The following is a 27,278-nucleotide window of genomic DNA, read 5'->3' on the forward strand; positions in this document are numbered from 1 at the left end:
CTCTACTCTCTAGCTCCCCAGACAGTTGGAAAACACACTCATCAGACTGACCTTTCAGCCTCCAACCAGTGATCCCGATCTGTGTCAGCAAACACAGGGCCCTCCAAACCTGGCTGCCTCTGAGTTCCCCAGAGGAAATCCCAGACGCCACACCCACCCCAGCGCCCGACATTCCCACCCTGGCTCCGACTGGCTGTAAGAGACCTCCTGCCTGGCCACCCTCCCCGCCTCACTCACCCGGAGGCCGGCTGGCTCGTGGTCGTGTGGGCCCGAGGCTCGCAGCGGGGGCTGCAAGCACCATGTCGGGGCTCAACATTTGCTGAGAGGTTCTCTCTCATTTATTAATGAGTGGTGGCAGCAGCCCTGTGAATTAGGGCTCAGTTGGAGCCGTGGGCTCTAAGAGGCTGGCAGGCAAGGCTGCTGGCTTCCAGGGCTTTGGCATCTGCCACGCTCCATGTTGCCCCTGCCTACCTCTGTCCAACGTGCTTGTCTGCTCAAAGTAAAGCATATGCATTTGGGGGCAGAGGCCTGCTGGGACTGGTCTGGGCCCCCGGAACAGGTGCACTCCAGTCCATCTACCTTCTCCCTCATGGCCGTCCCCCCCACATGCCTGTGCACTCGCTCATGGGATGACACATTCTGTCATTCAGGGACAGTAGTGTCTCAAGGCTGAGCAGATACACGCGGGGAAGGCACATCAGGCACGTGGCCGAGGACCTCTCGTGCTTTACCTCATCCTCCCCTTGGATGCAGGTCCTGCGGTTATCCTGGCTGCTCGAAGCAGGAAAACAAGGCACAGAGGGGTTCAATAACTCACCAAAGAGGAACAACCCCTAGCGGACTCAGCTGACTCCCAAATTGGCCCCCAGGTGGCCCAGTCCTGGTGACCACTAAGCTGGGTGTTGTGTGAGTAAAAAGTGTGCACTTTGGAACCAGAGAGCTGAGTTCAAATCCTGGCCTCTCTGCTGCTTCTTGGAGTCTCAGTTTCCTTCTCTGTATAATGGGGACAGGTGGTAAATCTAAGGGCCGCACAGCAGGGTGCCCACACAAAGTCACTGGAGGCTTCCTGGAGGCTGACTGGTGGGCAGGTCATGAGCAAAAGAGTGACATCTCCAGGAGGGGGAGAGGAGTGAGGAATGGGGCACCACGGCATTGACACGAGCTGGAGGTCCACGGGCTGGAGCACTTTGCCGCCTGGATCACCCAGCAATCCACGGCCTTGCGAACGTAGGCGGAGAGAGCCACCTTGCAACGTGTGAGAGACTCCGTCCAACATGTTTACTTCTCGTTCACAAATATCCCCTGGGCCAGTTTCAGATCAGGTTTATTCTGGTATCTCAAGGTATAAAGCCTCTAACTCAGAGCCATCAGATGTAACATATTCAGGCCTCCACGGACATGGTGCTGGCTCCCGGCCACGGTCACGCTGCTGACGCGGGTCATGGCACCTCGACGGGCCTCGTTCTCCTGGCTGTGACTTGAAGTGCTGGAGATGGGCGTCCTGAGCTTCCGTCCGCAGGCAGGGCAAGGTCCAGCGGGGGATCTGGAGGCTGTGCTGTTCCTATGCCCTGATCTGGATTTCAGGATTTCAGTCGGGAGGAAAAATGGCTTACTGAATAATGAAAGCTTTACCATCACACGGCGAGGGCTTCTCGCTGTGCCCGAGGAAGCGCGGACTTCTGAGCTCTGGCTGAGCAAGGGGCGGGGCAGGGGTCCCAAGGGCAGACGGCCGGCCGGCTCAGGCTCTCCCAGGCGTCGACCCGGCCAGGAGCCCACACCTCCCACTGGCCCTCATCTTCTCTGGATGGGCCAACGTGTCTTCTGAAACGTCAAGACGAGGAGTTGACGGTAGCACGTGCTGTGTTGAAAGCGGGATCCGGACAGGCCTCTGGGTTTTGCCTTTTTCCCTTTTGTCCTTCCCTATTTACGAGGCGGCAGTTTTTACTCTGGTTTTAGAGTTGGTTAAAATGGAGCTAGTCTGGCAGCCAGTCACCCTGGGTCCCCGGCTGGGCAGCCCAAGGATTCGCCTCTAGATCAGTTGTATTTATCATATTACAATCGCCTCGTGCTTCCAAGATTTGTTGACTTAGGAAGGTTGACGACAAGCGGCACGTTCCGTTGGCATCTCGTGAACAAAGGCAGTGCCTGACCTGCCAGTGCCTTTGGGCCTTGCGAGTGGGCATTCCGTGCCTTTTCTGGGAATTTTCACCCACTGGCGGGCAAGACAGATGGTGGGAGTGCAGAGCAGATGTTCTCTCCACCTTTCCCATGTGGACGCAGAGCCAGGGGGCCAGCAGGGAACAGTGACACCCCCCACCATGTCCCCAATCCCACAGAAACTCCCTTTGGAGAAGTCCAGTGCAATCCGACCACCGTGGATCGAGCAGACCGGAATAGGAGCTCCAGATTCAAAGGTAAGTCTCAGGCCCGGCCGTCTGGCTCAGGGAGGGGACCCAATTTAAATATAAGGCAGGAAGCTGCCGCGATAGGGGTGTGCACAGAGCATTACATGGACTCAAAAAAGAAGGTGGCGGTGGGTCAAGGAAGGCTTCTTGGAAGAGGCAGCACCTGCCCTGATGAGTTTTGGAAGTTCACAAGGAGAAAAACTCCAGACAAGAGGGAAAGCCAGAACCAGAAGACAGCTCAGAAGAGCACGCCTGGAGTGAGGAACGCCACACCCAGCTCAGTGGTTTCGGAGGACGGGGCCAGCCATGAGACTCGCGGTCAGCGGGAACCAGCCCGTGATGGCCCGCATGCCCAAACTTTATCCTGCAGGAGGTAGAAAGTCACCGACCGTGCTGTGGCCAGTCCCGTGTCATCAGACCCGCCCCCCCCAGCAGGTGATTCTGAGGGAGGCAGTGACAAGAACACCAGTTAAGAGAAAGGCCACACAAACCCCAACGAGGGCAGGTCGTGTGGATGGAGGGGAGTGATGGGCCTGAGGCATCCTGCGGGAATCACATCGCAAGATCAGCTGGTGGATGGAATATGGGCAAGGGGACGGAGAGGGAAGAGAAGGGGCGCCTTCCAGTGAGGACCCCCCAGGGGGTCGGGGCAACACCGCAGTGGGAGGAGGCAGAGGGTTACCAGGGGTGGGATGAGCGTTTAAGTGTGAGCCATGCCATCCAGGTGGAGTTGTCCCCTTTGTTGGTCGCCTTGGGCCCCCAGCCCAGGACATACAGAAGCTGGCGAGCAGGAGGTGCTCCTGAGATGGTCCAGGTAGCTCATGAAACATTGCAGCAGATGGGTTAGGACTCCCTCAGCCCTTGCATGGCCAGCAAGTGCCTGTACCCATGTGCGTATTATATAGAGTCCGTGCTGGGTGTCTAAGCGCTCGGGCTCTGAAGGACGATTGCCTGGGTTCTAATTCCAGCTCTGCACTTAGGATCTGGGCAGCCCCGGACATGTCACTTAACCCCTCGGGGCCTCAGTTTTCCCATCTGGAAAATGGGGTGGATGATAACGGCAGAACCCACAAGAGAGAGCTGAAGGAGGCCTCGATGAGTGAAGACATAAAGCGCTTAGGACAGGGAGAGCCTCAGTACGTGTTAGCTGCTCCTGGTGGTCGCCCTCATTGTAGCAATGGTGGCAGTTAGCGTGGGAGCAGCTGCTCCAGCCCCGAGGGGCTCCCCTCTGCAGACTTTGTCCTGCGTCCCCCGCGCATCGCCGCAGACCAGCAAGAAACCAGGGCTCCCGCACGCTCTCAGGATAGAGGAGGCTGCAAGTTCAGGCTGCCGGCTGGGTGGCCCCCGGACGGCGGGCTTTGTTTAGACGAATTAGGGAAAGGGCCGGCCCCTCCGCCCCCACTGACTTTCAGTGGGCCGGGGAAGGGATGGTGGGTCACAGATTTCGAAGCCCCTGGAGATGATGTGAAATCGGTGGTGTGCAAACACTGATTGCCTTCCTAATCAGGGGACGAGTGTGGCTCCTCGCCCCCCGCTTCGGCCGGGTCCCCACCCGGGCTCCCTGCGCGCAGAGCCCTGTGGTATGCAGGGCTTCTCCTCTCTCCCTTTGTGTCTTTCGCCAGCATTTCTCTTGCTTAATGGTGAGAAGCTGGGATATGGCTTCCCATTAACTTTTATCCTCCCCATAAACGGTCTGCTTGAGTCACAATGACAGTTGTGGGGCTCTCTTCCTGGGGGGTTTCTCCGGCGTAGTGAGCGACACCAGCTCACAACCAGCTTGGAGCTGCCACGTCCCAGCCTACCAACACCTTGCTCGCAGGTCCTGCTGAGCCTTGGACGCAGGGAAGTTAGCTTTTATACTTTGGGTTTGGGGGCTTTTTTTTTTTTTTTCCCCATGCAAGCAAAAGCCCCAGGCCTTAGCTCCCAATCTCCTGGAGGAAGCCAAGGCCAATGGAGCTATGCCTGGGATTACAGGGCCTGGAGCCAGAAGGGCCAAGGGTTCAGGGCACCTGCTCTGGAGGGGGGTGAGTATGGCCTCCGGGACAAGCTAGGGAGGACAAGTGAAGGCTAGGGGCCAGGTCTCCCAGGCCCTGAGTCTGGGCATAGCCAGGAGGAAGTCAGTGAAACAGCCCTGGGAAGGCCACTTTGAGAGGGTGTTGGTCTCTCTAAGCCAGAGCTGTTTTCCAGAGGGGAGGAATGGTAAGGATAGGGGCACGGATGAGCCTTGGGGAATCCTTCCTCTCCGCCCCAAGTCAGTGGGTGACCTCGAGGGAGGCTCCTGTCCCAGGGCCTGGATTCTAGCTGGCCTCCCTCCCTCTTGCCTCTGGGCCGTGGCAGGGCAGTGCCCTCTGTCAGCGGCGTCTGCCCAGTCTTCCTCCTTCAGGGCTCCTGTCGATCCTACGGGCAGCTTCCCAGGTGCAGACCCTAACCTGAGGACCTGACCCCACCCTGGACATCACCCCCACCTCAGGGGCTGACCCTGCCCGGGAACCCAGCCTGAGGACCTGACCCCACCTCGGACAGCGCTCAGGTCCAAGGCAGTCCGTGCCCGGGTCACGCCTGGAATGGGGTCCGAGCCTGGGGAGGGGCCTGCGCTCAGCCTCCCTGGCCACCCTCCTGGTTGTCTGTGTGTCCATGACACACATGACATCCTGGTCTTGTCCTGCTTCTGAGTGATGGCCTCCCCGTGCCCACCTCCATGTGACCAGCTTTCCCCATGAGCTTCTGCTCAGGCAGAGGGCAGACGGGCAGTCTCCCTCCCGGCGGGACATGCCCACCCACCCATCTCAGGGCGTCTCAACCCCCAGGCCCTGCCGTGTCCCGTGCACTGGTGTCTCACTCTACTGTCCTGCCAGTGCCTGGCATGCGGCAGGCTCTCGGGACACGGGCGCAGACCCGAATCGAGGAGGCCCAGGTGGCTGTGAACCCTGGGCTGCAGGGCCCTGGGAGGGGGGATGGAATTGACATGCTCTCTCTGGCTCTAAAGAGGAATGGAAGGTACAGGGGCCAAAAGTAGAGAAGCCCTTCCTGGCAAGCTGCCAGGCAGGATGCCAGGTGCTCTGGGGGTTGAGGACAAACGGACAGGCACCAGGGGTGGCTGATCAGCCCAGGCACTCTGAGTCCGGTCTAAGCCCACAATTTGGTGGCTCCTCACCAAGTCGCCTGGAAGCACCGGGGTTCCAGCGGGTGAGGGAGAATTTTAACCTGGCGCTCTGGACCACAGGTGCTGGCAGTAGTGAGAAGGGTCTTTTTCGTAAGATTTACATGTTTATTTGAGAGAGGGAGCATGCACGCGCACGAGTTGGGGAAGGGGCAGAGGGAGAGGGAGGGAGAGAATCTTCAGCAGACTCCATGCCCAGCGTGGAGCCCGACGAGGGGCTCGATCCCACGACCCTGAGATCATGACCTAGGCCAGAATCAAGAGTCAGACGCCTGACCGATGGAGCCACCCAGGCGCCCCAGTGAGAAGGATCTTAAAAACTGGGTTTGCATCTGGCTTCCGGCTGCCCGGGAGGAACTGTTCCCCCAGCACCCGGGAAACTCTGGGAGTGACTCTGTACCCCCACAGACCAGCCCATCCGCACCATCAGAAAATGCTGGTGACCTGGCAGGTGTGCGCCCTCCAAGACGCCGGCTCTCTCTGCCTCCCATCTTTCCTCTCTCTCTCTCTCTTGCCCTGTTCTCAAATAGAAGAAGGAGGCAGGGAGGCACCGTGGTGAGAGTCTGGTGCCAGGGTCAGACAGGAAAGGAATCCTGGCTTGGCTGCTGGGGGCTCGATTACCTCCGACAGTTACTTAGGCTCGGAGAGTCTTGGCTTCCTCATCTGTAAAATGGGTTCCTAAGAGCTTTTCTACTTCCGAGGTTACTTCAAGGCTTTCGTGAGAAAATGGGAAGAGCTTAGCACAGGGCTTTGCAGGAGGTCTGTGCTCAACTGAAGCCAGCCCTGATTAGTCCATGGGTAATGGGGCTAAGGGAAAGCAGGGTCACAAGAGTCAGGAAGGTTTTGCTCGCTTTGAAAGCAGCAATATCACAGGTACATGAAGACAAGGGAAAATCCGTGTCAGTCCTGATAGGGGACCAACCTGGTCTGCTCCCTTCCCCTGGTGGGACGAGCTGTGTCTCTGTCACTAGACCGGAGTTGGTTATAATAACAACAGCTCACATGTCTTAAGCTCTCACAATGTCCCAGGCACCGTGACATTTGAAGACAGCATTAACTTGTTTAATACCCCAAACAGCCCTCTGAAGAGTTTCCCATTTATGGTCCCATTTCACAGATGATAAAAATGAGGCACAGAGAGGTTAATTGGGACCCCAAATCACACAGCTGTGTGACAGAGTCAGGACTAAAACCCAAGCAGAATAATTTCGTAACCTACCACCTTTGTGGTATCTGGCCACGAGATGATCAGTAGGTGTCATCTTGACTCATAGCCCCTGCATGGGGTACTGCATCGAGAAGAATTTAGACTGTGATCAGGCGAGAAAAGTACTATGATCGATTAGCAATGTCTGTCATGGACCTGGAAAGGGAGAACTCAGCTCTGTGCAGGTCACTTATTCATCATGAGCCTTGGCATCGTTGACGTCCTGGCAGGATCGTTCTTTGTTGTAGGGGCTGCCCTGTGCCTCACAAGATGCTTAGCAGCCTCCCCGGCCTGCACCCCTTAGTCACCAGTAGCACTGAGCTCCGCCAAGTTCTGACAATCAAAACAGTCTCCAGACAGTGTCTCCTGGGAGGCAAAATCGCCCCTGGCTGAGAACCTTTGCACTGGAGCAGGCAGCAGGGGATGGGCAAAAAGAGCATTGAACTCGGAGTCAGGAGACCTGAGTACTAGGCTTGGCGGCACCAACCAGCCCATCACCATGGAAACGGCCCTTCACCTCCCCAGGCTTCAGGTTCTTAATGTGTAACATAAACGGGATGAAGGGGATGATCCCAAAGGTCCCTTCCAGAAGTTTATGATTCCACACCATGATTCCCCTTCCCTCGCCCAGGACCTTCAATTAAAAATCTCAGGTTATTGGAGCCTAACTTTCCAGAGATCTGCAGAGGCAAACCATCGGAGAAGCCTGGAATCTGCAGGGAACTGTTTCACCCCCTTGGAGCTACAGATTTGCTCCTCATTAAAAGAAAGGAAGAAAGAACAAAAACCTGAACATCGATACTGAGATTTCATCCAAGCAGCCGGTGCCAAGCAGATACAAGTAGAAAAATCACAATCACCGAACCCCCATTTCCCTGTGTTAGGAGAGAAAGGGAGCTATTGGTTGGGGAAGTCTCCCCGGCTCTGTTCAATTATGAATCTCGGCAGGAAGCCTGGAAAATCCCGGCCCACCCAGGAGTGAAGGATTGGAGGAGGCGTGAGGCTGGTGCTGTGAGTTCTTGAAGAACTCACCGAGGGACGTGAGGGATTTGGGATGGCGCGTGAGGCCAGGCTCCCATCTCCTGCCCAAGGGCCGGGGCGCGTGGGCAAGAGCGGGGCCGTGAGGATGGGGCCTCGGGGGGCCAAGAGCCATCTCTGAGGTCCTCACAGCAGGCTTATGGGGGAAGAGACTGTCCAGAGATCTGGTTTATTGACGGCCAGCAAGTGGGAAGGCCTTTTTTATTGGGATGGAGGAGAAACCACCATTTATGGGGAAACTTCTCCATGCTGGCCTCATGGGATCTCATTACATTATTCCTCATGGAATAAGGAGGTGCACGGATATCCCCACTTTATAGATGAGGAAGCAGAGTATATAATTGTATAATTATAATGGTGTATAATTAACGGACTGGCCTGATGAGGGTTTTCCCAGGGGACTGAGACCTTGAGAGGTGAAGTTCACAGGACGCTCGGCTTCCACCTGGCAGCATAGGGACTGGCATTCAGCATTCCTGTCTGCAGACACAATATCCCTCTGTGCCCTGGGATCTCTGGTCTCCCAGGAGCCTACGCTCATCTTTGTATCTTGTCAAAGCTTTGCACACCTGTCCTGAGGAATGACATATGAGCCGGGCTTTGCAGCCCACCAAAACTGGGTGGGAATCTCTTTCCCCGATGAAGGTGCACTTGGTTGGGTGTTGGGCTTCTGGTTGCAGGCACAGAAACCAACTTCTTCTGGCTAGATCCCAAAAGAGGACTTTATTGGATGTGGAGGGTCCAAGGGATTGAGAAGTTTAACAGTGGACCACTGAGAACACCCCGTTCGTGAACTCCCCAATGTCCCTTGGCCCCTAGGTCCCCTCTGCTTCTGATCCAAAATCCAAACTCCCAAGAGAGCTTCTGGCTGGTCCAGCCCTTGGGCCACCGGTGTGTCCAGGATTCTTGGCTGGGGCAGAGACATCCAAAGTGGCCACCAGGGAGACCTCTGTGTGAGGGACCGATTCCCAGAGAAAGGGGCTCCCCAGGGGTACGCTCCAGAAGTACCTCAGAACCTCGGATGGGCTTAGTGCCAGGCACCTGGCCCACCCTTTCTTTCTCGCCCCGTCTTCTGCCCCTCTGGGCAAGCACAAGAGCTTTAGAATCCAGGTCCTGGAGAGCTGTCTCAGTTTACAGAGTAACTTTGCTCTCTAGGTCCCGGGTTTATAGTGACAGAGTTTGAGGGCAGAAATAGCGTTCTCTCTGGGAATCCCACTACCTGGGGAAAGGAGCTTGAACCAGAACCCTAGCAGACACTGGGCCGGAGTCTAGCCCCCTTTGAAACAGGTGCCATCTTCTGTTGCTGATGGCAAGAGTGACCTCTCACAAATGCTCCACTAGGACTCTCCTCGTCAAGAGTAACACCCTTTTGGCCCTAGTAGCTCACCTAGACTGCTAGAGGGAGGAGGCGTCTTGGAGATGGAGCCCCATGCCACCATCTGGTTATGCAGACAAGACCTGAGGTAGGAGGCCTGGGGTCCAAGGCGCTGTGGAATCCATTCTTCTCTGTTGGCACCCATCACTCCTCCACGTGGCTCCCTCCTTGTGACTGACAGTGGGCAGGGGCGAGGCAGGCTGAGCCCCAGGTCCCCCACGGGCCTCCCCGCCCCATGCTCCGGGGACTAGGGCTCCCTGCGCTAGTCATGAGGAGACCATTCCAGCTGCAGGAACACTCACGATGGCACCTCCCGGAGCCAACGGCATTCAGTCCAGTCCCCTTACAGGGTGAGGCAGGCACTCCCATGACAGCGGCCCCACATGCCTTTCTCAGCCTCTGTTTCTCCTCACCATGCATGCCTTCTTCCAGAAACTCACCCCCTGGAGCTGTCCCAGACACCCCATCCAGCACTTCTGCATGAACCCCCTACTTCCCTCATAGTACGTGTCACTGGCTCACTTGTTTTAAGGTGATGTGGATATATTCATCTCCCCAACTGGGCTGTAAGTTCCTGCCAGCAGGACCAATGTCTTTGGGCTCCCACAGGGCCTGGCATCAATCAGTGAATACTGAAGTAAAAGAAAGGACAGGCATGGGGCACCTGGGTGGCTCAGTCGGTTAAGCGTCTGACTCTTAGTTTTGGCTCAGGTCATGATCTCAGGGTCGTGAGATTGAGCCCCGCATCAGGCTCCACGCTTGGCATGGAGTCTGCTTGGGATTCTCTCTCCCTCTCCCTCCCCCAACCTCTCTAAAATAAATAAATAAACCTTGGAAGGAAGGAAGGAAGGAAAGAAGGAAGGAAGGAAGGAAGGAAGGGAGGAAGGGAGGGTGGGAGGGAGGAAGGGAGGGTAAAGGGTCAAATGGCTGAATCATGTCTCTGTCAAAGGAAAGACCCCAACAGATCCTCTAGGCACAAGGACGCACCTCAGTGACTCTAACCTAGGGCCACCCAGAGAAGGAAAGAGCACACATGAAACATGTCCCAGGCACTGGTGGTGGGTGGTCATGATGCCCTAGGAGGCCTCCCAGGCTGTGAATCCCCGTGGCCACGGAGAGGACATGGAGGGCTCTGGTCTGGTCTGAAGGCATCTCCGAGAAACTCTCTATTTGCCCTCACAACATCCTCAGGATTTATCCTTCTCAAAGTGCTCTGACCAACATGGGGCTCCCTGGGCCTCCCTTTGGCTCTGAAAGATCATAAAAATATGTCTCCATTTTCCAGACGAGGTGAAGCTTTCCTGACTTCCACTCGGCAACCCGGGTCAGGTCCTCCATGAAGTGCTCTCTGAGACTCCGGCCTCCTCCTTCAGACCTCTCCCCTCAGTCATAATTAACTCTGTAACTGGAAAGCTCCGGGATGGCAGAGGCCATGGCCGCCTGGTTCTCTTCTTGTGTCATTATTGCTGGAACAGAGACACACTAAAACGTGTAGTGTGTTAAACTTCCTAGAGGTGGATTTATTGCTCGTGGAACAGTTCAAAGTGGATAGCTCTCTTAGTGGGCAGCTTTCCTCCATAGTCGGATCCAGGGACTCAAGCCCTTTCTGTCGCGTGGCCCGGCCATTCCCCGTGGCATGGAGAGGGAGGGGCGCACCCTCTTCTCCAGAGCTTTGTCCAGGAAGGGCGCACACCACCTCGGCTCACACTCCACTCACCACGTCGGTCACGCTGCCGCAGCTAACTGCAAAGGAAGCTAAGAAGTACAGGGCGGCCCTGCACCCAGTAAGGAAAGGGCTCGAGTTGTTAGCGAGTGGATGTTCTGCGGCATCCGAGGGCCCAGCACCCAGCACACAGCAGATGCTCTATCGACGTAAGCTGAAGGTCATCGTGGCTTAACGGGGTCTCCCGGAGAGCCCCTCACGAGCCAGGGAATGGAGGCACCCCCAGGAAAGTCCAGCCCAGCCCACAGTGCCCCCTCAAGCCCGGAGTGTGTCTACGGGAGCCCAGACAGTGGTTCCCCAACAGCCCGCCCTCACTGCTGCTGGAGAGAGGCCAGCCCGCAGGAGGACTCCGGAGCGTGCCAAGTGGGAAATCACAGTTACCGGGACGGTTCTCTGGAGACAGGCACGGAGGTGGAGGAATCATGAGGGGAACTCTGAGGGGGGATTAGGGAGCAGGAGGTGGGGCAGAGCAAAGAGCTCGAGGGGTGGGGGAAGTGGGGAGCCTTCCAGCTCCAGGCCTGGATGCCTGGCCATGTGCCCCTCACCCTGCGTTCTGAGCCCCCCGCGCAAACTCTTATGTTGAAGTCCTAACCCCAGGACCTCAGAATGTGACCTTAGTTGGCGGTAGGGTCTTTACAGAGATCATCAAGTTCAAAGGAGGTCCTTAGGGCGGGGGCTAAACCATAGGAATGCTGTCCTCAAGAAAAGGGGAAGTGTGGAGACAGACACGCACACGGGGAGAACACTGTGTGCGGCTGAAGGCGGAAATGGAGGCCAGGCCTCTAGAGGCCGAGGGAGGCCAAGACTGTGGGCAAACTGCCCCCGCGAGGGGAGAGGCCCAGAATGGATTCCCCTCCGAGCCGCCGTGAGGAACCAACGCTGGCTTCCCCCAGCTTGGCCTTGTGGCCTCCAGCAGCACGGGCCAGTGAAGTCCTGTTGGTCAAGCCGCCCAGTCTGTGGTACTTGGTTACAGCAGCCCCGGAAATGAGTACAGCCTGCCTCTCTGCGCTGGCACCGCCTTGCCCCTGCCCCGTCCGGCCTGGCCTCCAGTCGCCTCGTTGGCACACACATCGAAGGACAGGACACAGGGTCTCCCCACACCAGGGGCCCTGCTCACATAGCCTGGTGCTGCCTTTCTTCTCCCTACACCCCTCACGACCCTCACCCTATGCACCTCCCTTGGGGAGCGTCCGCGGCCCGCCCGGGCCTCCCAACTTCAAGTCACCCCCATGAAGACTGTGCAGTAAAGCCCCGTCTCCCCGCTTCCCACGTGAGACCACCACACCCGGCCCAGCCCCTTCCCCTCTGCATCCCCCGCTGCTGCTCTCACTCATGCCACGCCCCGAGGTTCCAGAACACAAGGCTGGTCTACCTGCACACCTTCGCCGCCCGTGCCCTCTGCTTGTGCTGTCCGCCATATAGCGCCTCCTGTGTGCGCATCAAGCCTCCCTCCAAATTCCCAGCCTTAGCCAAACGCGGTCCTCGAGCTCCCCCGCCCCCTTCTGCCACTGTCCCGACTGGCCCTGGATGGCCGAGCCCGCCACCTTCCAGTGAAAGGCGAATCAGCCTCACCCACCAGCCAGCACCCCTTTGCCCAAGAGTCTGGGAAAACACGCTTTCCCGCCACTAAAGAGTGTCGGGGACCCATACCTACACATCATGCTCCAACCAATCAGAACTCTCTGCAAATGCACTGCATCCTTCTGCCTCCAAAGTAAGGGAGGTAAGGGCGTGGCTGCTGAAGCTGGGTGGCCTGGTTCAAATCCCGGCTAGGACACTTAGTGGCAAATGGTATTAGTCATCCTATGGACCTCATAGCCTTAGTAGGAAGGTGATGTGAGTCAATAAGTGACAGGTGCTTTTACCATAGAGCCTGGCACATAGTAGGTGCTAAGTAAATCCTTGCTGCTATTCTTGCCATGAGGATAATGCTCTGCCCCACCTTCCCCCCCGCCATCAGCCTGGCCAAAGCCTGGCCGCCCCCCCCCAGTTCTCCACTTCCTCCACAAGGTCCTGGGTCTTTTCTAGAAGGGCCTGTGTCCTCCTGGGAACGTACAGCACTCGAGTCCTCCAAGCTGTTCCCGCCCTTCCCACGGGCAGTTAGGGTTACGGTTGGGGGCCAGCTGCCAGATACACAGCTCTGGGAAGACACTGGAGGGAAAGCAGCCCTGGTGGGTCATCGGCGCCAGGACCGGGAGGCGCAGGCTCCCTCTGAGCTTCTCCCACGTGCCCCACCTCCACCTCCACCCCGAGGTAAGGACTTGGTCCACTTGGCCCTTGGACCAGAGCTGGGACCAGCATATAACGGCCCAACTCACAGGGCACAGTCCAGCCACACCCCCTTAATTTGGACTCATTAGGAGACAGCTATTTCAGATTATTGTAAAGTCGATTGATAACTATGTAGAAAAATAAATGTCGTTCGATTATTTTCCAACACATAAGCTGATTTAGATGAATCTGCTGGAATGTTGTTGGCCCATGGGTGGGCCTCACCCTCACCTCCCCCGTCAGCAGCTGGGCCTCCTCTGGGCTTTCCCACCCCTCCTATGGACCCAGGAGGGCCGGGAGCGTGGGAGGGCGGGGGTGTTCTGTCAGGGGTCTGAGCAGCCCCTGTAGGGATGCAGCTGTGGGCCCCACCCCTGAGCCCCCCGCCCCCGACCTCAGCTTTGAGCTCAGCCAGAGCTTCAGGACAAGAGCCTACAATGTCAAGTGCCTCCGATGCCTTCCCCTGCCTTCCAGCCCCGATCACTGCCCCGAAATGATACTCACGGTGATTTCTCTGGGCTTCTCGTGTTGTCGGTGCTCCCGGCCGAGAGCTCGTTCCGTGAGGGTGAGGACGGAGCCTCACTCAGACCTGAAGCTCTCGCTCCTGGGCCACGCTTGGCACACGAGAGTGAAAATCCTGGTGGGGGATGACTGATGCAGAGAAGCCCCCGCTCAGCACCTCCTTCCGCTTGGCCCTTGCGCTGTAAGCTCACACTCATCCTGTCCTCGAGCCAAGGGGGCCTTGTCGTGTCACACCACCTTCTCTGCGCCTCCACCCGTCCCCGCTGACCCACAGCTGCCCTTTCCAAGGCCCGGAGATGCCTTTGCCTCTAGCTTCAGTGTCAGGAAACCATTACCTGGAGGCTAACCCGGCGCTCTTGGCGGCTATGCGGTTGCGCGTCCTGACCTGTCCTGGGGAGGAGGACCAGCAGCCCACGCTTCATTAGAAGCCCCCCCACCACCACCACCACATTTGCTGAGGGGTCTCGGAAAGGTAGCGGGAAGAACACTTGATGAGAGGTCAAGAAGACGGATTCCAGGCGCCGTCACTCTGCCGCGTGCACTCCCGGCGTCCCCCGAGCCTCTTCTTTAAAATGGAGCAAAGGAGGCTTTCCAGCTAAGGGAGAGATGGGCACATTTATCCACCAGCTCCCATCCTCCTGCGCAAAGGTTACGGCGGGGGGGCGGGGCGGTGGGGGGGATCCCCATCATCCCTCCATCTTCCGGCTCCACACGTGGGCGTGCAATGCGGCTCCCCCCCCCAACACCCCGGGCAACATACCCAGTGCCCTGATGGGTGCCGGAAATGATGGGTGCAGCCGAATCGAGGTACCGGCAGGTGATCCGTTCGTAGAGCTGGCGGCTGCATGGACGAAGGGCTGGAGTAAGAAGCCGGCAGAGAAGTATGGAGGTGGGGGGCAAAGCGTGTCTGTACTCTCAGTGGGTGTCGGTGACTACAGTTAGTGTTTGTGAGGATCGAATGAAGTCACACTGATGGAAATGCTTCGCATGCGGTAGAGGAGCACACGAATGGTCACCTTCAGTGATCAGTCTTTTCTCCAGGATTCCCCTCACAACAACAGACCTCTGAAGTGGCGCATCATGGAGCTCGAGTCAGACGCTGGCCTTCCTGAAACGACGCATACAGTGACTTACTCTTACCGCTTTGCACTGAACGTCCAACATCCCCATAACCAACCCCCCCCAAGTTGTGGGGGCCGCTCCCCCTGGCTGCATGGGGGGTATAACCCGGGATGAGCAGCACGGCACAGAGGGGGGCACCAGGGACGCTTCCCCTCAAGAGGCTACAATGCCGCCCGCAACGGTCCCACCTCCGAGGTCCACACCCCACTCAGCAGCTGCGGCATCCGAGCGGAACCGTGGTCCTTCCAGAAGGACCCTCACGTAGTCACTATCAAAGATTCCCTTTCTTCTCTTTCTTTCAGTAAGCCCTACCGGTTCATGTTCAGACATTGTAGGAAATTCGGAGAAAAAAAGTAGAGAAGAAAACTTGAATTCGCTCAGAACCCTATCACCCAGAAATAACACAGACACATTTTAAGAATATTTCTTTCCAGATGTTTCCTGTGCCTTTAGAAATACCTTTAACAAAAGTGGTCTATGATGTCTGTACACGAATGGCTGTATTAGCCTACGCACGCACTCATATCTTTTCTACACAAAGTAGTTCTAGAATCTTAGAGCAGGAGAGGCTCCCTCTGGCCCAATTCCTGAGTTTTGTGGACGAAGAAATACCTCGCCTGGGGCCATGTGACAAAGTGGTTTCCTGACCCCCAGGAAGGAAAGGATCACAGGCCAGTGACCGCAGGAATGCCTCAGTATTCCTGCAACGTGGCCCGGCCAGGATCTCATCATTAACCACCCTAAATATCACTTAATAGATAACATGGCAAATAGCCTGTTCACGGAGAGAGAGAGAGCACATGTGAAGTGGATTGGAAATGGCTTTCTCTCTTACCTCTCACATCAGCCATTCATTTTCTTTTTAACGATTTTATTTATATGACAAAGAGAGACACAGCGAGAGAGGGAACACAAGCAGGGGGAGTGGCAGAGGGAGAAGCAGGCTTCCCACTCAGCGGGGAGCCCGATGCGGGGCTCGATCCCAGGACCCTGAGATCATGACCTGAGCCAAAGGCAGACGCTTAACGACTGAGCCATCCAGGTGCCCCACATCAGCCATTCATTTTCTCCCTATCGAATGCTTTGGGCCAACACTAACAAAATTAAATTTGACAGGGATAAATGTGAAGTCCCTAGGAATAAACATGCCATTCAACAAAAACGAGTTGGGGGAGGTGAGCCAGTTCTTGAGAAAAATTCCTGGGAGCGTGAGTCGACACTGGGTCCCATTAACAGAAGCATAGAGTCCAGAGGAGAGGAGGGGACAGCTCTGCTGTGCTCTGAAACATTGGGTTTGGTGGTGGGAGCTGAGAGTTGGAAGCTGACCCAAAGAAGGGAGCTAGGCTGGAGAAGTCTCTTGGAACCATCAATAAAGAGATGACTGAAGGAACTGAAGATGTCTGACCTAGAGAAGATTTCATTTAAAGGAAATACCCAAATCCTTGACTCTAGGGGAAGGGAGCAATCTCTTTCACTCCATGTACCAAAGGCAAGTGGTGCCTTCTTCTCCACAGCCCCCCTTCTTTAGACTAAGGTTGGGGATAAGGTTGATGGGCATGGGGGTCAGGCTTCCTGCCTGTTAATAAGGTCTGCTAGGGGAGGGTCTGGGCTCAACTGTGGGCAGCTGATAGGCCATCCCTTGTCCTCAGCTCTGGGCCTCACCTGCAAATCCTGGGCAGCTGGAAAAGTAGCTTTGGCTTCCATCCTGTCAGACACATTGAGTATTTGAAGGGTCCTCATATGACAGACAGATTCTTTTATTCCTAGGGATTATAAGTAGCACCAGTGGATGGAGTTTTATGGAAGCAGTGATCTTTCAGGAACTTCAAAGCTAAAGCTGTTTAAAAATGGAACGTCTTGGGGGAGGTAATGAGGTCCCCGTGGCCGGCAGTTACCAAAATGGGAGAGAGTCAGGAGAGGATCCGGGGCCCCGATGGGGACATGCACCAGATGACTGGCCAAGCTGCTTTGAAAGCCTGAATCTGAGAGACCGCGTGAGTTTCACTCCAGCACACTTAACAAGGAGATGCCCAGTGAACCTGACTTCTTACCCTTTGCCCACGGGCTCCCACAGCTGGCTGAGGAGCAGGAAGCTGGAACACGACCATGAGCAAAGCACCTTCATCTTCCTGTAAGGCTGCACTCCCCCCAGGAGTGCATGAGGCACGCTGCATTTTCTCCCACACAGCACAACGCGTGTATGAGCTTCCTAGGGCCCCCATAACAACAGAAATGTATTGTCTCACAGTTGTGCGGGCCGGAAGTCCAAAAGCAAGGTGTCAGCAGGGCGGTGGTCCCTCCAAGACCCTAGTAGGATCTTACCTTGCCTCTCCCTAGCTTTTGGTGGTGGCGGGTAATCCTTGGCGTCCCTTGATGTATAGACACATCACTCTGGTTTCCGCCTCTGTCTTCACATGACCTTATCCCTTGTGTGTGTCTCTTTCCACATTTCCACCCCCCGCCTTTTTCTTTTGGTAAGAACACCAGTCCCTGAATTCAGGGTCCACCTGAATTCAGTGTGACCTCATCTTAACTTGCTTAGATCTTTAAGACCCTATTTCTAGGGCACCTGGGTGGCTCAGTTGGTTACGCGACTGCCTTCAGCTCAGGTCATGGTCCTGGAGTCCCGGGATCGAGTCCCGTATCAGGCTCCCTGCTCAGCGGGGAGTCTGCTTCTCCCTCTGACCCTCTCCCCATCATGTGCTCTCTTTCTCTCTCTCATTCTCTCTCTCTCAAATAAATAAATAAAATCTTAAAAAAAAAAGGACCCTATTTCTAAATAAAGTCACATTCATGGGTACCAGGGGTTAGGACTTCAATCCATCTTTCAGGGGGACATAATTCAACCCCCAACGATGCTCATTCCTTCCGTCTGTGCATAAGAGTTCAGTGTGGAAGGCGAGAAGGAGAGAAGAAAGGAAAGGTAAAGGGGTCAATGCACCACTGCGTGCATGCTTTCAATGTATCTCTGAGCATAATTGCACGTGGTGGGATCTACAGTGCGTGCACACAGCCCCAAGAAAGAGATTCTGTGGGCTAGTTGAATTGATAAACCATCAACTGTGGATGACTATGCAGCCACTAAAAAGAATGGGTTTTTTAAAACAGTCAATATGTTGGACAGTGTAAGTTCTACTTACAGTTTCTATCAAATATAAAATACCTCTCCTAAATGTGGAGTGGAGGTGAGCAAAACCTATTGAGGGAGCATTTAGAGCAAAGGTATCTGTATGCAAGCTAACAGTTCAAAACCTGAGTTTTGTTTTCAGATTGAATATATAAATATATTCCTTTCCTCATTTCTGCCAAGGGCATATTTTCCTTTCACGTTATCAGTACCGGAGTAAGCTTTCCTGTCCTAGACTCTAGGCTATTTCTCGCCAGGGTTTCCAGCGACTGTGGGATTAGTATCAACTTATTATTTTTTATTAAAAATAAAGTTTTCCTAGAAGTTAAGTCTATAGGTACTGACCTGGAAGGATGTTTGTACATATTGGCAAATGAGAAAAGCAGGTTATGGATTGAAGCATAATGTAGAATTCGATTCAAAAAATAGGCGTCCTTGAAACCACTTTTATCAGTCCCTTATAAAACTAACCTATCATATGACTCAGCAGTTGTACTCCTGGGCATTTATCCCAGAGAATGAGAACTTAGGTTCACCCAAAAACTTGTACGTGAACGTTCATAGCAACATTATTAGAAATAGCTGTGAAGGGGAGTAAGTCGGAGGGGGAGACGAACCGTGAGAGACAATGGGACTCTGAAAAACACACTGAGGGTTCTAGAGGGGAGGGGGGTGGCGGGATGGGTTAGCCTGGTGATGGGTATTAAAGAGGGCACATTCTGCGTGGAGCACTGGGTGTTATGCACAAACAATGAATCATGGAACACTACATCAAAAACTAATGATGTACGGTGATTAACATAACAATAAAAAATTTAAAAAAGAAATAGCTGGACACCACAGGTGTAATCGCTTTGAACAGTCAGATGTCGCAAACCATGGTACATCCTGGTTGTGATACTATAATTTTGCAGGATGTTACCGTTGAGGGGGACTGGGTAGAGGGCACATGTATTATGTCTTATGACTGCTCACACATCTACCATTATCTCCAAGCAAAAAGTTCAATTTAAAAAAATGGGGGGGCTCTTCCGGGGGCGGCGTCCGTAGGCATTCAGAATGGTCTGGCGTTCGACCTACCGTCGTAGGCTGTCCTATAATACAGCCTCTAACAAAACTAGGCTGTCCCGAACCCCTGGTAATAGAATCGTTTACCTTTATACCAAGAAGGTTGGGAAAGCACCAAAATCTGCATGTGGCGTGTGCCCAGGCTGACTTCGAGGAGTTCGTGCTGTGAGACCTAAAGTCCTTATGAGGTTGTCCAAAACGAAAAAACACGTCAGCAGGGCCTGTGGTGGTTCCATGTGTGCTAAGTGTGTTCGTGACAGGATCAAGCGTGCTTTTCTTATCGAGGAGCAGAAAATCGTTGTGAAAGTGTTGAAGGCCCAAGCACAGAGTCAGAAAGCTAAATAAAAAAATGAAGCTTTTTTGAGTAATAAAAAAAAAAATCAGAAAAAAAAAATTAAAAAATGGGGGGAACCTCACCTAGATGTACGCGCTCAGGTGTGCACACAGAGGAACATGCGGGAAGGTACACACGGTGGGCCTCTGGAAAACCAGTCTGAAGAGACGTTATGTACTTTTTCGTTGTCAACCTCTTACTATTTGACTTGGTCCAACAAGCACGCGTGACTTGGTGATTTTGTTGAGGCTCATAAAGTGGCCCGAGAAAGGTGTGTGGGGAGAGGGAGGCCCAGTAGAGGGCCCGCCTAGCCCACCCCTGCCTGGAAAACCCTCGCTCTGGGTTTCCATGAACACCCCGGATCTGGGGTGTGGGAGGCTGGCGTGAGGGGAGGGCGCGGCTGGCCCCCTCTGGCCTCCGTGGGGCCCACGTCCCGGCCGGCCTGACGCCGGCCCACCCTCATGCTCTGTCCTCTTACTCACAACCCCTCGTGCTTCTCCACCAACCCAGGTGCTCATGGAAGAGTAAGGACCCCAGAGGGTCCTCCTACCTCCCCTTGACCAAACCCGGCCCACCCCCCCAATGGGTCCTTGAGGCCCCTGGGCCTTCAGGAAGCAGGGGTCTTCACCCAGCACCCCGGGCAGAGGGGAAAGCTTGGGGAGGCTAATTGGTAAACGGGTGGAAGGGCAGCGTGCCCCGCACTCGTCAGGGGCCTCTCTCAATTGGAAGCACCGAGAGACAGATGCCGGTCTGGCGCAGGCCCTGCTTCTGACACTGCGCCTCCAACCGAGAGGTCAGGCCGGGCTGTGGGAGGCCAGAGGCCCGCTTGGCAGCAGCTGCACAACAAGAACTGGCCCCAGTGTTGGAAGCAGCCCCAGCCCCAGCCGTGCAGCGTTGTCAAGAGGGGCTCCTTGCAGAAGCAGGGAGGCCGAGCCAGGCATGGGGGGTGGGGGGGGGGGGGGCTGGGAAGGCAGGGCCTGACGCCCTGGTGTCCCGCTCTCCACCTGGGTCCTCTTCTGTGCTGGGCGTTCCCAGACTGCAAGGGAGCAGGGGCTGAGAGAGCGGGACAGAAGCTTCTGGAAGGGAGGCCTGGCCTCTCCTCCAGGATGTCCTGCCTCCCCCTCTGTGGAAGCTACTTCTCAGAGCGGGGAAGGGGAAGCAGGCAGGAGATGGTCTCGGCCTTTCTGGAATGTTCTCTGGCTCCATGTTCTCTTCCCTCCATCACACTGATTCGGAGTGCGTGTTAGGAGGGATTTACAAGTGTTTACAAGAGAGGAAAGACAGACAGACATCCCAGGGGCAGATTTCATCCCGACTCACCTGACCCAGACCCAGACCTTCCCCCCAAGATGGCCCCCAGCCCCTCCCCCTACTGAGTCCAGCCACAGAACCTCCTACTACTCCCCAGGCTCTGACCCCTGTCCTCCCTATTCTCGGCTTCCTCCTCCGCCCCGAAGGCCCCCTCCCCCTGCTCCCAGGGGCAAACTCTTTGTCATTTTTCTAGATGGTTCTGCAGTCCCCTTGGAAGGGGGATCGAAGGTCCTGCTTGCCCTGAGCAGTTCAGCTCGATGCCCCTTGTCCCTGCATAGTTATTGATGGTGGGCCTTTCACTGTTACAGGCGCCCAGACACGGACCATGAGTGAGATGGTCACCTCCGGGGCTCTGCCCCGCCCCGTGTGGTCCTTCTCTGTGTGTGTGCCTGCCCCTGCCCAGACCGGGGATGCCAGAGCGGGCCTTTCTCCTCTCTCTGTGCCCCGGGCCTGCCCAGAGCCTGGTGCACACGCCGTCCACGAGGCTGGAGTGAGTGGGCGCGTGAACCCTGCAACATTTACAATGTTCTTTCCCTCTTGCTCTCCCCAGGGATCTATAAAGGCCACTGCTTCCGGATCAATCACTTCCCAGAGGACAATGACTATGACCACGACAGCTCGGAGTATCTCCTTCGTAAGTGTCAAGAATCTTTGGCTTCCTTGGTGTGCGTGGAGCAGGGAGGGGTACGGCTGGAGGAAGGACGGGCCCTGTGCGGGTAAAGGGGGTGCTGTGCTCGGGATGCTCTTTCTCTCCCTTTCTGATTCAGAATTGTTCGTCCAGAGGATGGACTTTTGTCCAATGCTGCCGTGACGTGCTGGGTATCCCAGTGGACTTCCTTGGTGGGTAGGCCCGGGTCTGGGGAGACTGAGGCCGAGCCGGAGCAGATGAGGGTGTGGGCGTCCCGCTCCCCAGGGCTGCTGGTCATGGCTAGTTTCAGAGTCGCTGATTGTTGCCACTGTGCCTGGGACAAGGAGGTTAAAGACATAGGCTCATCCAGGCCAAGCCTCCCGGGGCGGGGCGGGGCCATGACACCCCAAGTACTTTGCCCTGCCAGCAATGCACCTGCCCATCCCACCCCACACACCCAGCATTCTATTCTGGAAAAATCAGAGGAGGCCGCACCCTCAGGCTGCCTGGGGGAGAAGGCAAGGGGGTGGCTCTCGGCACAAGCTGGGGGAGCCACGGCCTGTGCCCGGGGCCTGGGGCTGGGTCGGCCCCAGACTGGAACTCGCAGCATATACTGGACAAGGAAAAACCCCATCCCACACCCTACAACCGGATCTCACCCCTGGGCCTGTGAATACCTCCCTGGGAGGAAGGATGGAGCCACAGCCAGGGAAGGGGCCTGGAAATGGAAGAACAGCACCATTTTGAGGCCACTTTCCCTTTCCCGTTAGCTAAGACACACACAGAGCTGCTCACAGCATCCCCCTCGGGGGCCAGGGCCCAGCTTCGTTTATGGAGAATCGATATCAGCGTCCTCAGAGGGAGCAAATTCACTCTGCACCTGCTTATGGATCGTTTGGGTTTTGTTTTTTTCCCAAAGAGAAAGGATTTGAGTTCTGAGTCATCTGGTGAAACGGTACAGCGTGTGGTTCCCATGGAGCCTGGGGAAGTGCTGGGCAGCTCTGGCTGAGCCCAGGACCTGAAAAACTTTGGCCAGATCCGCCTCTCAACCCTCCTCCCTCACCTTCTCTCCTTGCCTGTCTTTTCTTTCTGCTTTCTGTGGGGCCAACACCGAAGCAAGCAAATAATATCCCATAGGGCCACCGCAAATGGCCATGCATCTCACACACTGCTCAAGGAATGCCACGTACATAGACTATGGTATAAGTGACACCCTTGAGTTGCACAGTGCGTGGCCTGCACAGCCATCCGGGGCAACCCGTGGTGCTCAGCCTGGTGGGGATGGCTCAATTAGATCGATCCAGAACCTGCCATTCTCTGCCCTACCCTGGGCAATCAGGTGGTTCTTAAGGCTCTGAGAGCAGATTTGCCCCACTGACCAGCCCCGGGGCTGTGAGGGGTGAGGCATGGAGGAGCAAACCATCCCCTCCCCAACTGCCGCTTGAACTTACTTGAGGTTATGGACATTGGTGCTGGCTCTTTCCCTTCACTTCCCTGCCCCTGTCCCCTCTACATCCCCAGAGCCCTGCAGTCTCTTTCTGGATCGTTCTCATGACTAGCGACCCAGAGTTCGGATGATGTAGCTTTCTGAGGTCCCAGCAGGAAGCAGATGGTTTGCTCAGAGTGGGTGAATGAAGGGTGGCTAGTGAAGGACTATTTACAAAGGTGTGGGCAGGGTTAAAGAAAACTCGCGGGGGACGGTGAAAACATGAGAGCTAGCAGCCAAGGGAGCCCCTCCACTCCTGGGCCTGAGCAGGTGAGGAAGGCAGGTATGGGAGCTGGGAAGAGGGAAGCCGCAAGGACAGGGCTGCCCGGCAGGAGCTGCGGCTTTTAGGAAGGAAGGCAGCCACCTCACTGCAGCCCCCAGGAAGGAAGCTAAGGGGATAACACTCCCCCACACGCTCCTCCCAAAGCCAGAGGCAAGGGAGCCCAAGGATTCCATGCATGGCTTGTGCCTCCCGGGGCCCAGGGTAGGGGGCAGAAAGTTGGAACATGGTTGGGGAGGGGCAGATCACGAATTGGTCCTGAAACGAGGTTCAGGGTGCAGGTAGCTGAGAGCTTCAGCCAGAGGAAGCAGGCAACATCCTGGGACAGGCCAAGGTCACGGTCACCGTACCCATCGCCCCTGATTCCCAATTTGCGGTCCTCTGGTCCCCAGACTGCTGTGATCCCAAAAATGTGTAGATGCACAGGAGAGAGAGACAAGGGTCATGAGAGTTCATCTAATCACCCACTGAACAAAAAGTGATTATGGACCTACGTGCCAGGCACTGTATTAAGCATGTGGGGGTACCGCACTGAACAAAACAGGGCTCTGCCATCTTGGTGCTGACATTCCAGTGGAGAACAAGGGGGTCAGAGAAGGTCACAGAAGGTTCCATGGTGTCTGCCTGTGGGAGAACCTGCTGGGGTGCAGCTTAGCTGTCCGGGCACGGGGGATCAGCCCCGACAGGTCCGAGGCTGTGCCCCTCACACCCTGTCTTCGACGATTCAAGAACAAGGTCAACCTTCGGTCCGTGTGTTCTGAAGTCTTCCAGAGAAACCAGGCCTGTGCATTGAGTTCCATAACCATCAGAGCTTCCTCCCGGCCTTGGGGCTCTGGCAGTGCCCCCCCTGGTCGGTAGATCCACAGGCAGGTGTGGGGTTGGAGGGGTCACCACTCCACACCCAGGGATACCCGTCCGCCCTGCCCTGTGCCTGGTGCCCCTTTTCTAGGCTCTGCCCTTTCCCATCAGGTGGCTGATTTCTGGGCTAAGCCTGGCAGAGCTGGTGTGAGGGCTGTCCGGAGGCCATGGTGTGCCTGCGAGTGAATTAGAAGGAAGTGCCCACCCTCTAGACAGACACAGGTTCTCGCCAGGACTTGATGTGGCCACGACGCATGGGCTGGACCTCAGCCCCGCTCGTCCTTCAGCTCTGGGCAAGACCCAACCCGCACCACTGTCCACAGCGACCCCAGCTGGTGTCTGCACATCCGGAGCTTGGGGATGAGCCCGTGTGGCAAAGGACGGGTACACACATGACTTCTGTGTGCAGGATGGATGGCTCTGAGCCAAGTCTGACCTCAGGGACCTCAGAGGCCCTGGGCTTCCTCCTCCCCAGCCCTTCCAACCTGCCTGCAGAACGAGAACATCTAGGGGGAGCTGATCCCAGATTTTTCTGGCCAGCATGGCTCAGAGGCATGTTTCCAAAGCCCACGGGAAGCCTCCTCCCAGAGCCTGTGGCTGCGAGAAGGCAGAGGAAGGAGGGGGAGGTGTTAGAGAGAAGAGCTTTATTTAATGCCCCCAACAAAGCCCCCTCTGTGAAGCAGGGCACACACTGGTGGGCTTACAAGAAAGGAGACAAATACTGCCTTCAGAGGCTGAGAGGCCACAAACTGGCTCAGCTGGCTCAGGAGTTGGCGCCTGCCAGGGCTCCTGGGCTCACTGTCCCCTGCTGGGGCCACCAAGGGTCTGTGTAGCCACGATTTCTAGTAGGCTGGGAGACCTGCAGGCACGTCAGGCAGGCTGAGCCTGGGGCTCCTCCCGGTGCCCCCCAGCCAGATGCTAAGGAAGAGGGACCCAGGTCCCCAGAGCCCCTCAGAAGCGCAGGGAGTGTATTCTTTTCCTAGGGCCACTAGGATCAAGTACCAAAGCTAGGTGCCTTCAAACAACAGGAATTAACTCTCTCACAGTGTGGAGGCTGAAGTCTTCAAGGGGTGGTGGCCGGGCTGCGCTCCATCCACAGGGCCCCAAGGAGCAGCTGTCCTTGGCTCTCCCAGCATCTGTGGCTCCCAGCTCTCCTCGACTTGGGGCCACTTCACCCCTTTCTGTGCCTCTGTGTTTACGCTCCTGCTCCCGCGTGCGCCTCGTCTTCTGCCTGTGTCTCTCCCTCTTCTTACGAGGACACTTGTCCTTGGATTTGGGACCCACCCTAATCTAGGATGGTGTCATCTTGAGATCCTTAATTTAATCACATCTGCAAAGACCTTTTATCCAAATACAAGTCACATTCGTAGGTTCCTGTGGTTAGGACTTGGTCATATCTGGGGGCGGGAAGAATTCAACCCCCACAGATAGGTATTACTACTCTCCCAGTTTATAAAACAGGGGACTGACGTCAGAAGTCCGCTGCCCTGGCCAACCCCCTAGTCAGCGGTGGAGCAAATGTGCAGATCTAGCTCTGCTGGGCAGCGAGGTCCACACATGTCCCATTCTGTTTAGCTACCTCCTCCTCTGTGACCTCGGGAGATCCCGTGCTTCCACGTCCCTGTCTGTCATCTGGGCATGATGACAGTGTGAAGACGCTAGAGAGAAAAGCTGTCCCTTAGGAAGTGCATGCTATGGCCAGGCTCTGGGCTAAGTCCCTTATTTGTACAAAACCAAGCGTAGGATGTAGGTACTACGGTGAACTGCTTTCTACAAATGGGGGAGCTCAGTTTTAGGGGAAATGATTTGACCAGGGCCCCATAGCCGGCATGTCCCAGAGCAGACCCAGACCCACACCCACCTGAAGCCAAAGCCTGTGTTCTCAGCTACCCATCAGAGCTGCCTCTTGTGGACACTTTCCACTTTCCAGCCTTCCAGAAGCTTCTTAGAGATAGTGTCCGTGAAAGGCTCGGTGGGCTGTGATGTCTCATCTGAATGGAAGGCAGACGAGCGTTTTCATGGCTGTCATTGTTGCTCCCAGATGCCATTGAGGGGCTCTCCTGCCTTCGGGCTGGCAGAAGTGTGGCCCACACCCAGGGAGAGCCTAAGTGAGCTATGGGCAGACGCGACCCCAGGCCACCCGGCATCCTGCAGGGAGCGACCAGCAGGCCTGGGCCATCCCTTGAGTCTGGTCCAGCTGCCCCCACCTGGCCAGCTCCCAACCCACCATGGTCTCCAGGGCCTGATGGGAACCTTCAAGGTCAGGGGAAGGGCCCCGAGCTTCAGGGCTCCGGGCCAGTGCCCGTGGCCATGCCCGGGATGGTGGCCCCTCTCACTGCCCTCTGCTCTGTCTCCTGCCCATCTCAGGCATCGTGCGCGCCTCCAGCGTCTTCCCCATCCTCAGCACCATCCTGCTACTGCTCGGCGGGCTCTGCATCGGCGCCGGAAGGTTCTACAGCCACAAGAACAACATCGTCCTCAGCGCAGGCATCCTCTTTGTGGCTGCAGGTGAGCTGCCAGTCCTGTGCCCCCTGCACAGGGTGCACGTCCTGGTATGTGCATGGGGGGCAGGGCAGATGTAAAGTCACTTCTCGTAATTGATTTCAGACATCCAGGTGTGAGGGGGGCCGGAGCGGAGAGTGGGGAGCAACTGCTCAACGGGCATGGGGTCTCCTCTTGGCGTGATGAAAAATGTTCTGGACCTAGATAGTGGTGGTGGGTGCTCAACATTGTAGATGAGGCCAATGCCACTGACTTGTGCACTCTAAAGGGTTAATTTGTGTTCTGTGAAAAACATAAGTAAGTCCAAGTGTGCAAAGTCCCCCAAAGGGGCAGTGCTGGTGCCTCACAAGCCTGTGAGGGGGGGAGGCCTGGCTGAGTCGGGGGGCGGGGCGGCGGGCGGGGAGGTACCCAGAGGGAGTCAACGAAGCTAGGACCTGAAGTAGCTGACCAGGTGAGGACAGGGTGAAGGGTGTATGGAACTGGCACCGCGACCCGTGAAAACCCACAGAGCTGTGGGCGACAGTGACACACCCCTTGCCTACCTGGCCCAAAACGGCTTCACCCTGTCACCCGTCTGAGTCTCGGTGGAGACACTTCAGCGCCTGTCTTGCCACTGCAGACATGGGAGAAATCCAGGCCGGAAGTGGGTCTCAGAGCTGGTCCCTGGCCGGCAGGTGCATATACACAGTCCAGGACAAAACCCCGGGTTTTCTGGCCTGAGTCTCTGGGGGAGCCTTGAGGGGGCACCTGCCAGGGCAGAATTTGGCCGGTGGCATCCTGGAGGCTCCAGGCAGCACCTGTGGAGTTCAGATAAACTTGCAACAAGGGTCCCTGTCAGGAGAAACAGGACCTGCCTGTTTTAGG

The 27,278-nt window shown here is 56.1% G+C and overlaps 1 protein-coding gene and 1 pseudogene across 1 annotated transcript in view; both read left to right on the forward strand.

Annotated features, from left to right (window-relative positions):
- Nucleotides 1-27,278, forward strand: part of CACNG4 (calcium voltage-gated channel auxiliary subunit gamma 4) — a 59,523-nt gene that overhangs the window by 26,099 nt on the left and 6,146 nt on the right. Inside the window, exons 2-3 of the mRNA XM_025889935.2 lie at nucleotides 21,211-21,294; nucleotides 26,280-26,420. Coding sequence (XP_025745720.1) covers nucleotides 21,211-21,294; nucleotides 26,280-26,420 — 225 coding nt within the window. The remainder of the gene's footprint in view (nucleotides 1-21,210; nucleotides 21,295-26,279; nucleotides 26,421-27,278) is intronic.
- On the forward strand, nucleotides 18,993-19,403 carry LOC112837568 (large ribosomal subunit protein eL34-like; annotated as a pseudogene).

The sequence above is a fragment of the Callorhinus ursinus genome, unplaced genomic scaffold (assembly GCF_003265705.2).
Source record: "Callorhinus ursinus isolate GAN/ISIS: 27379988/994484 unplaced genomic scaffold, GSC_fseal_2.0 scaffold50, whole genome shotgun sequence".
NCBI lineage: Eukaryota > Metazoa > Chordata > Mammalia > Carnivora > Otariidae > Callorhinus > Callorhinus ursinus.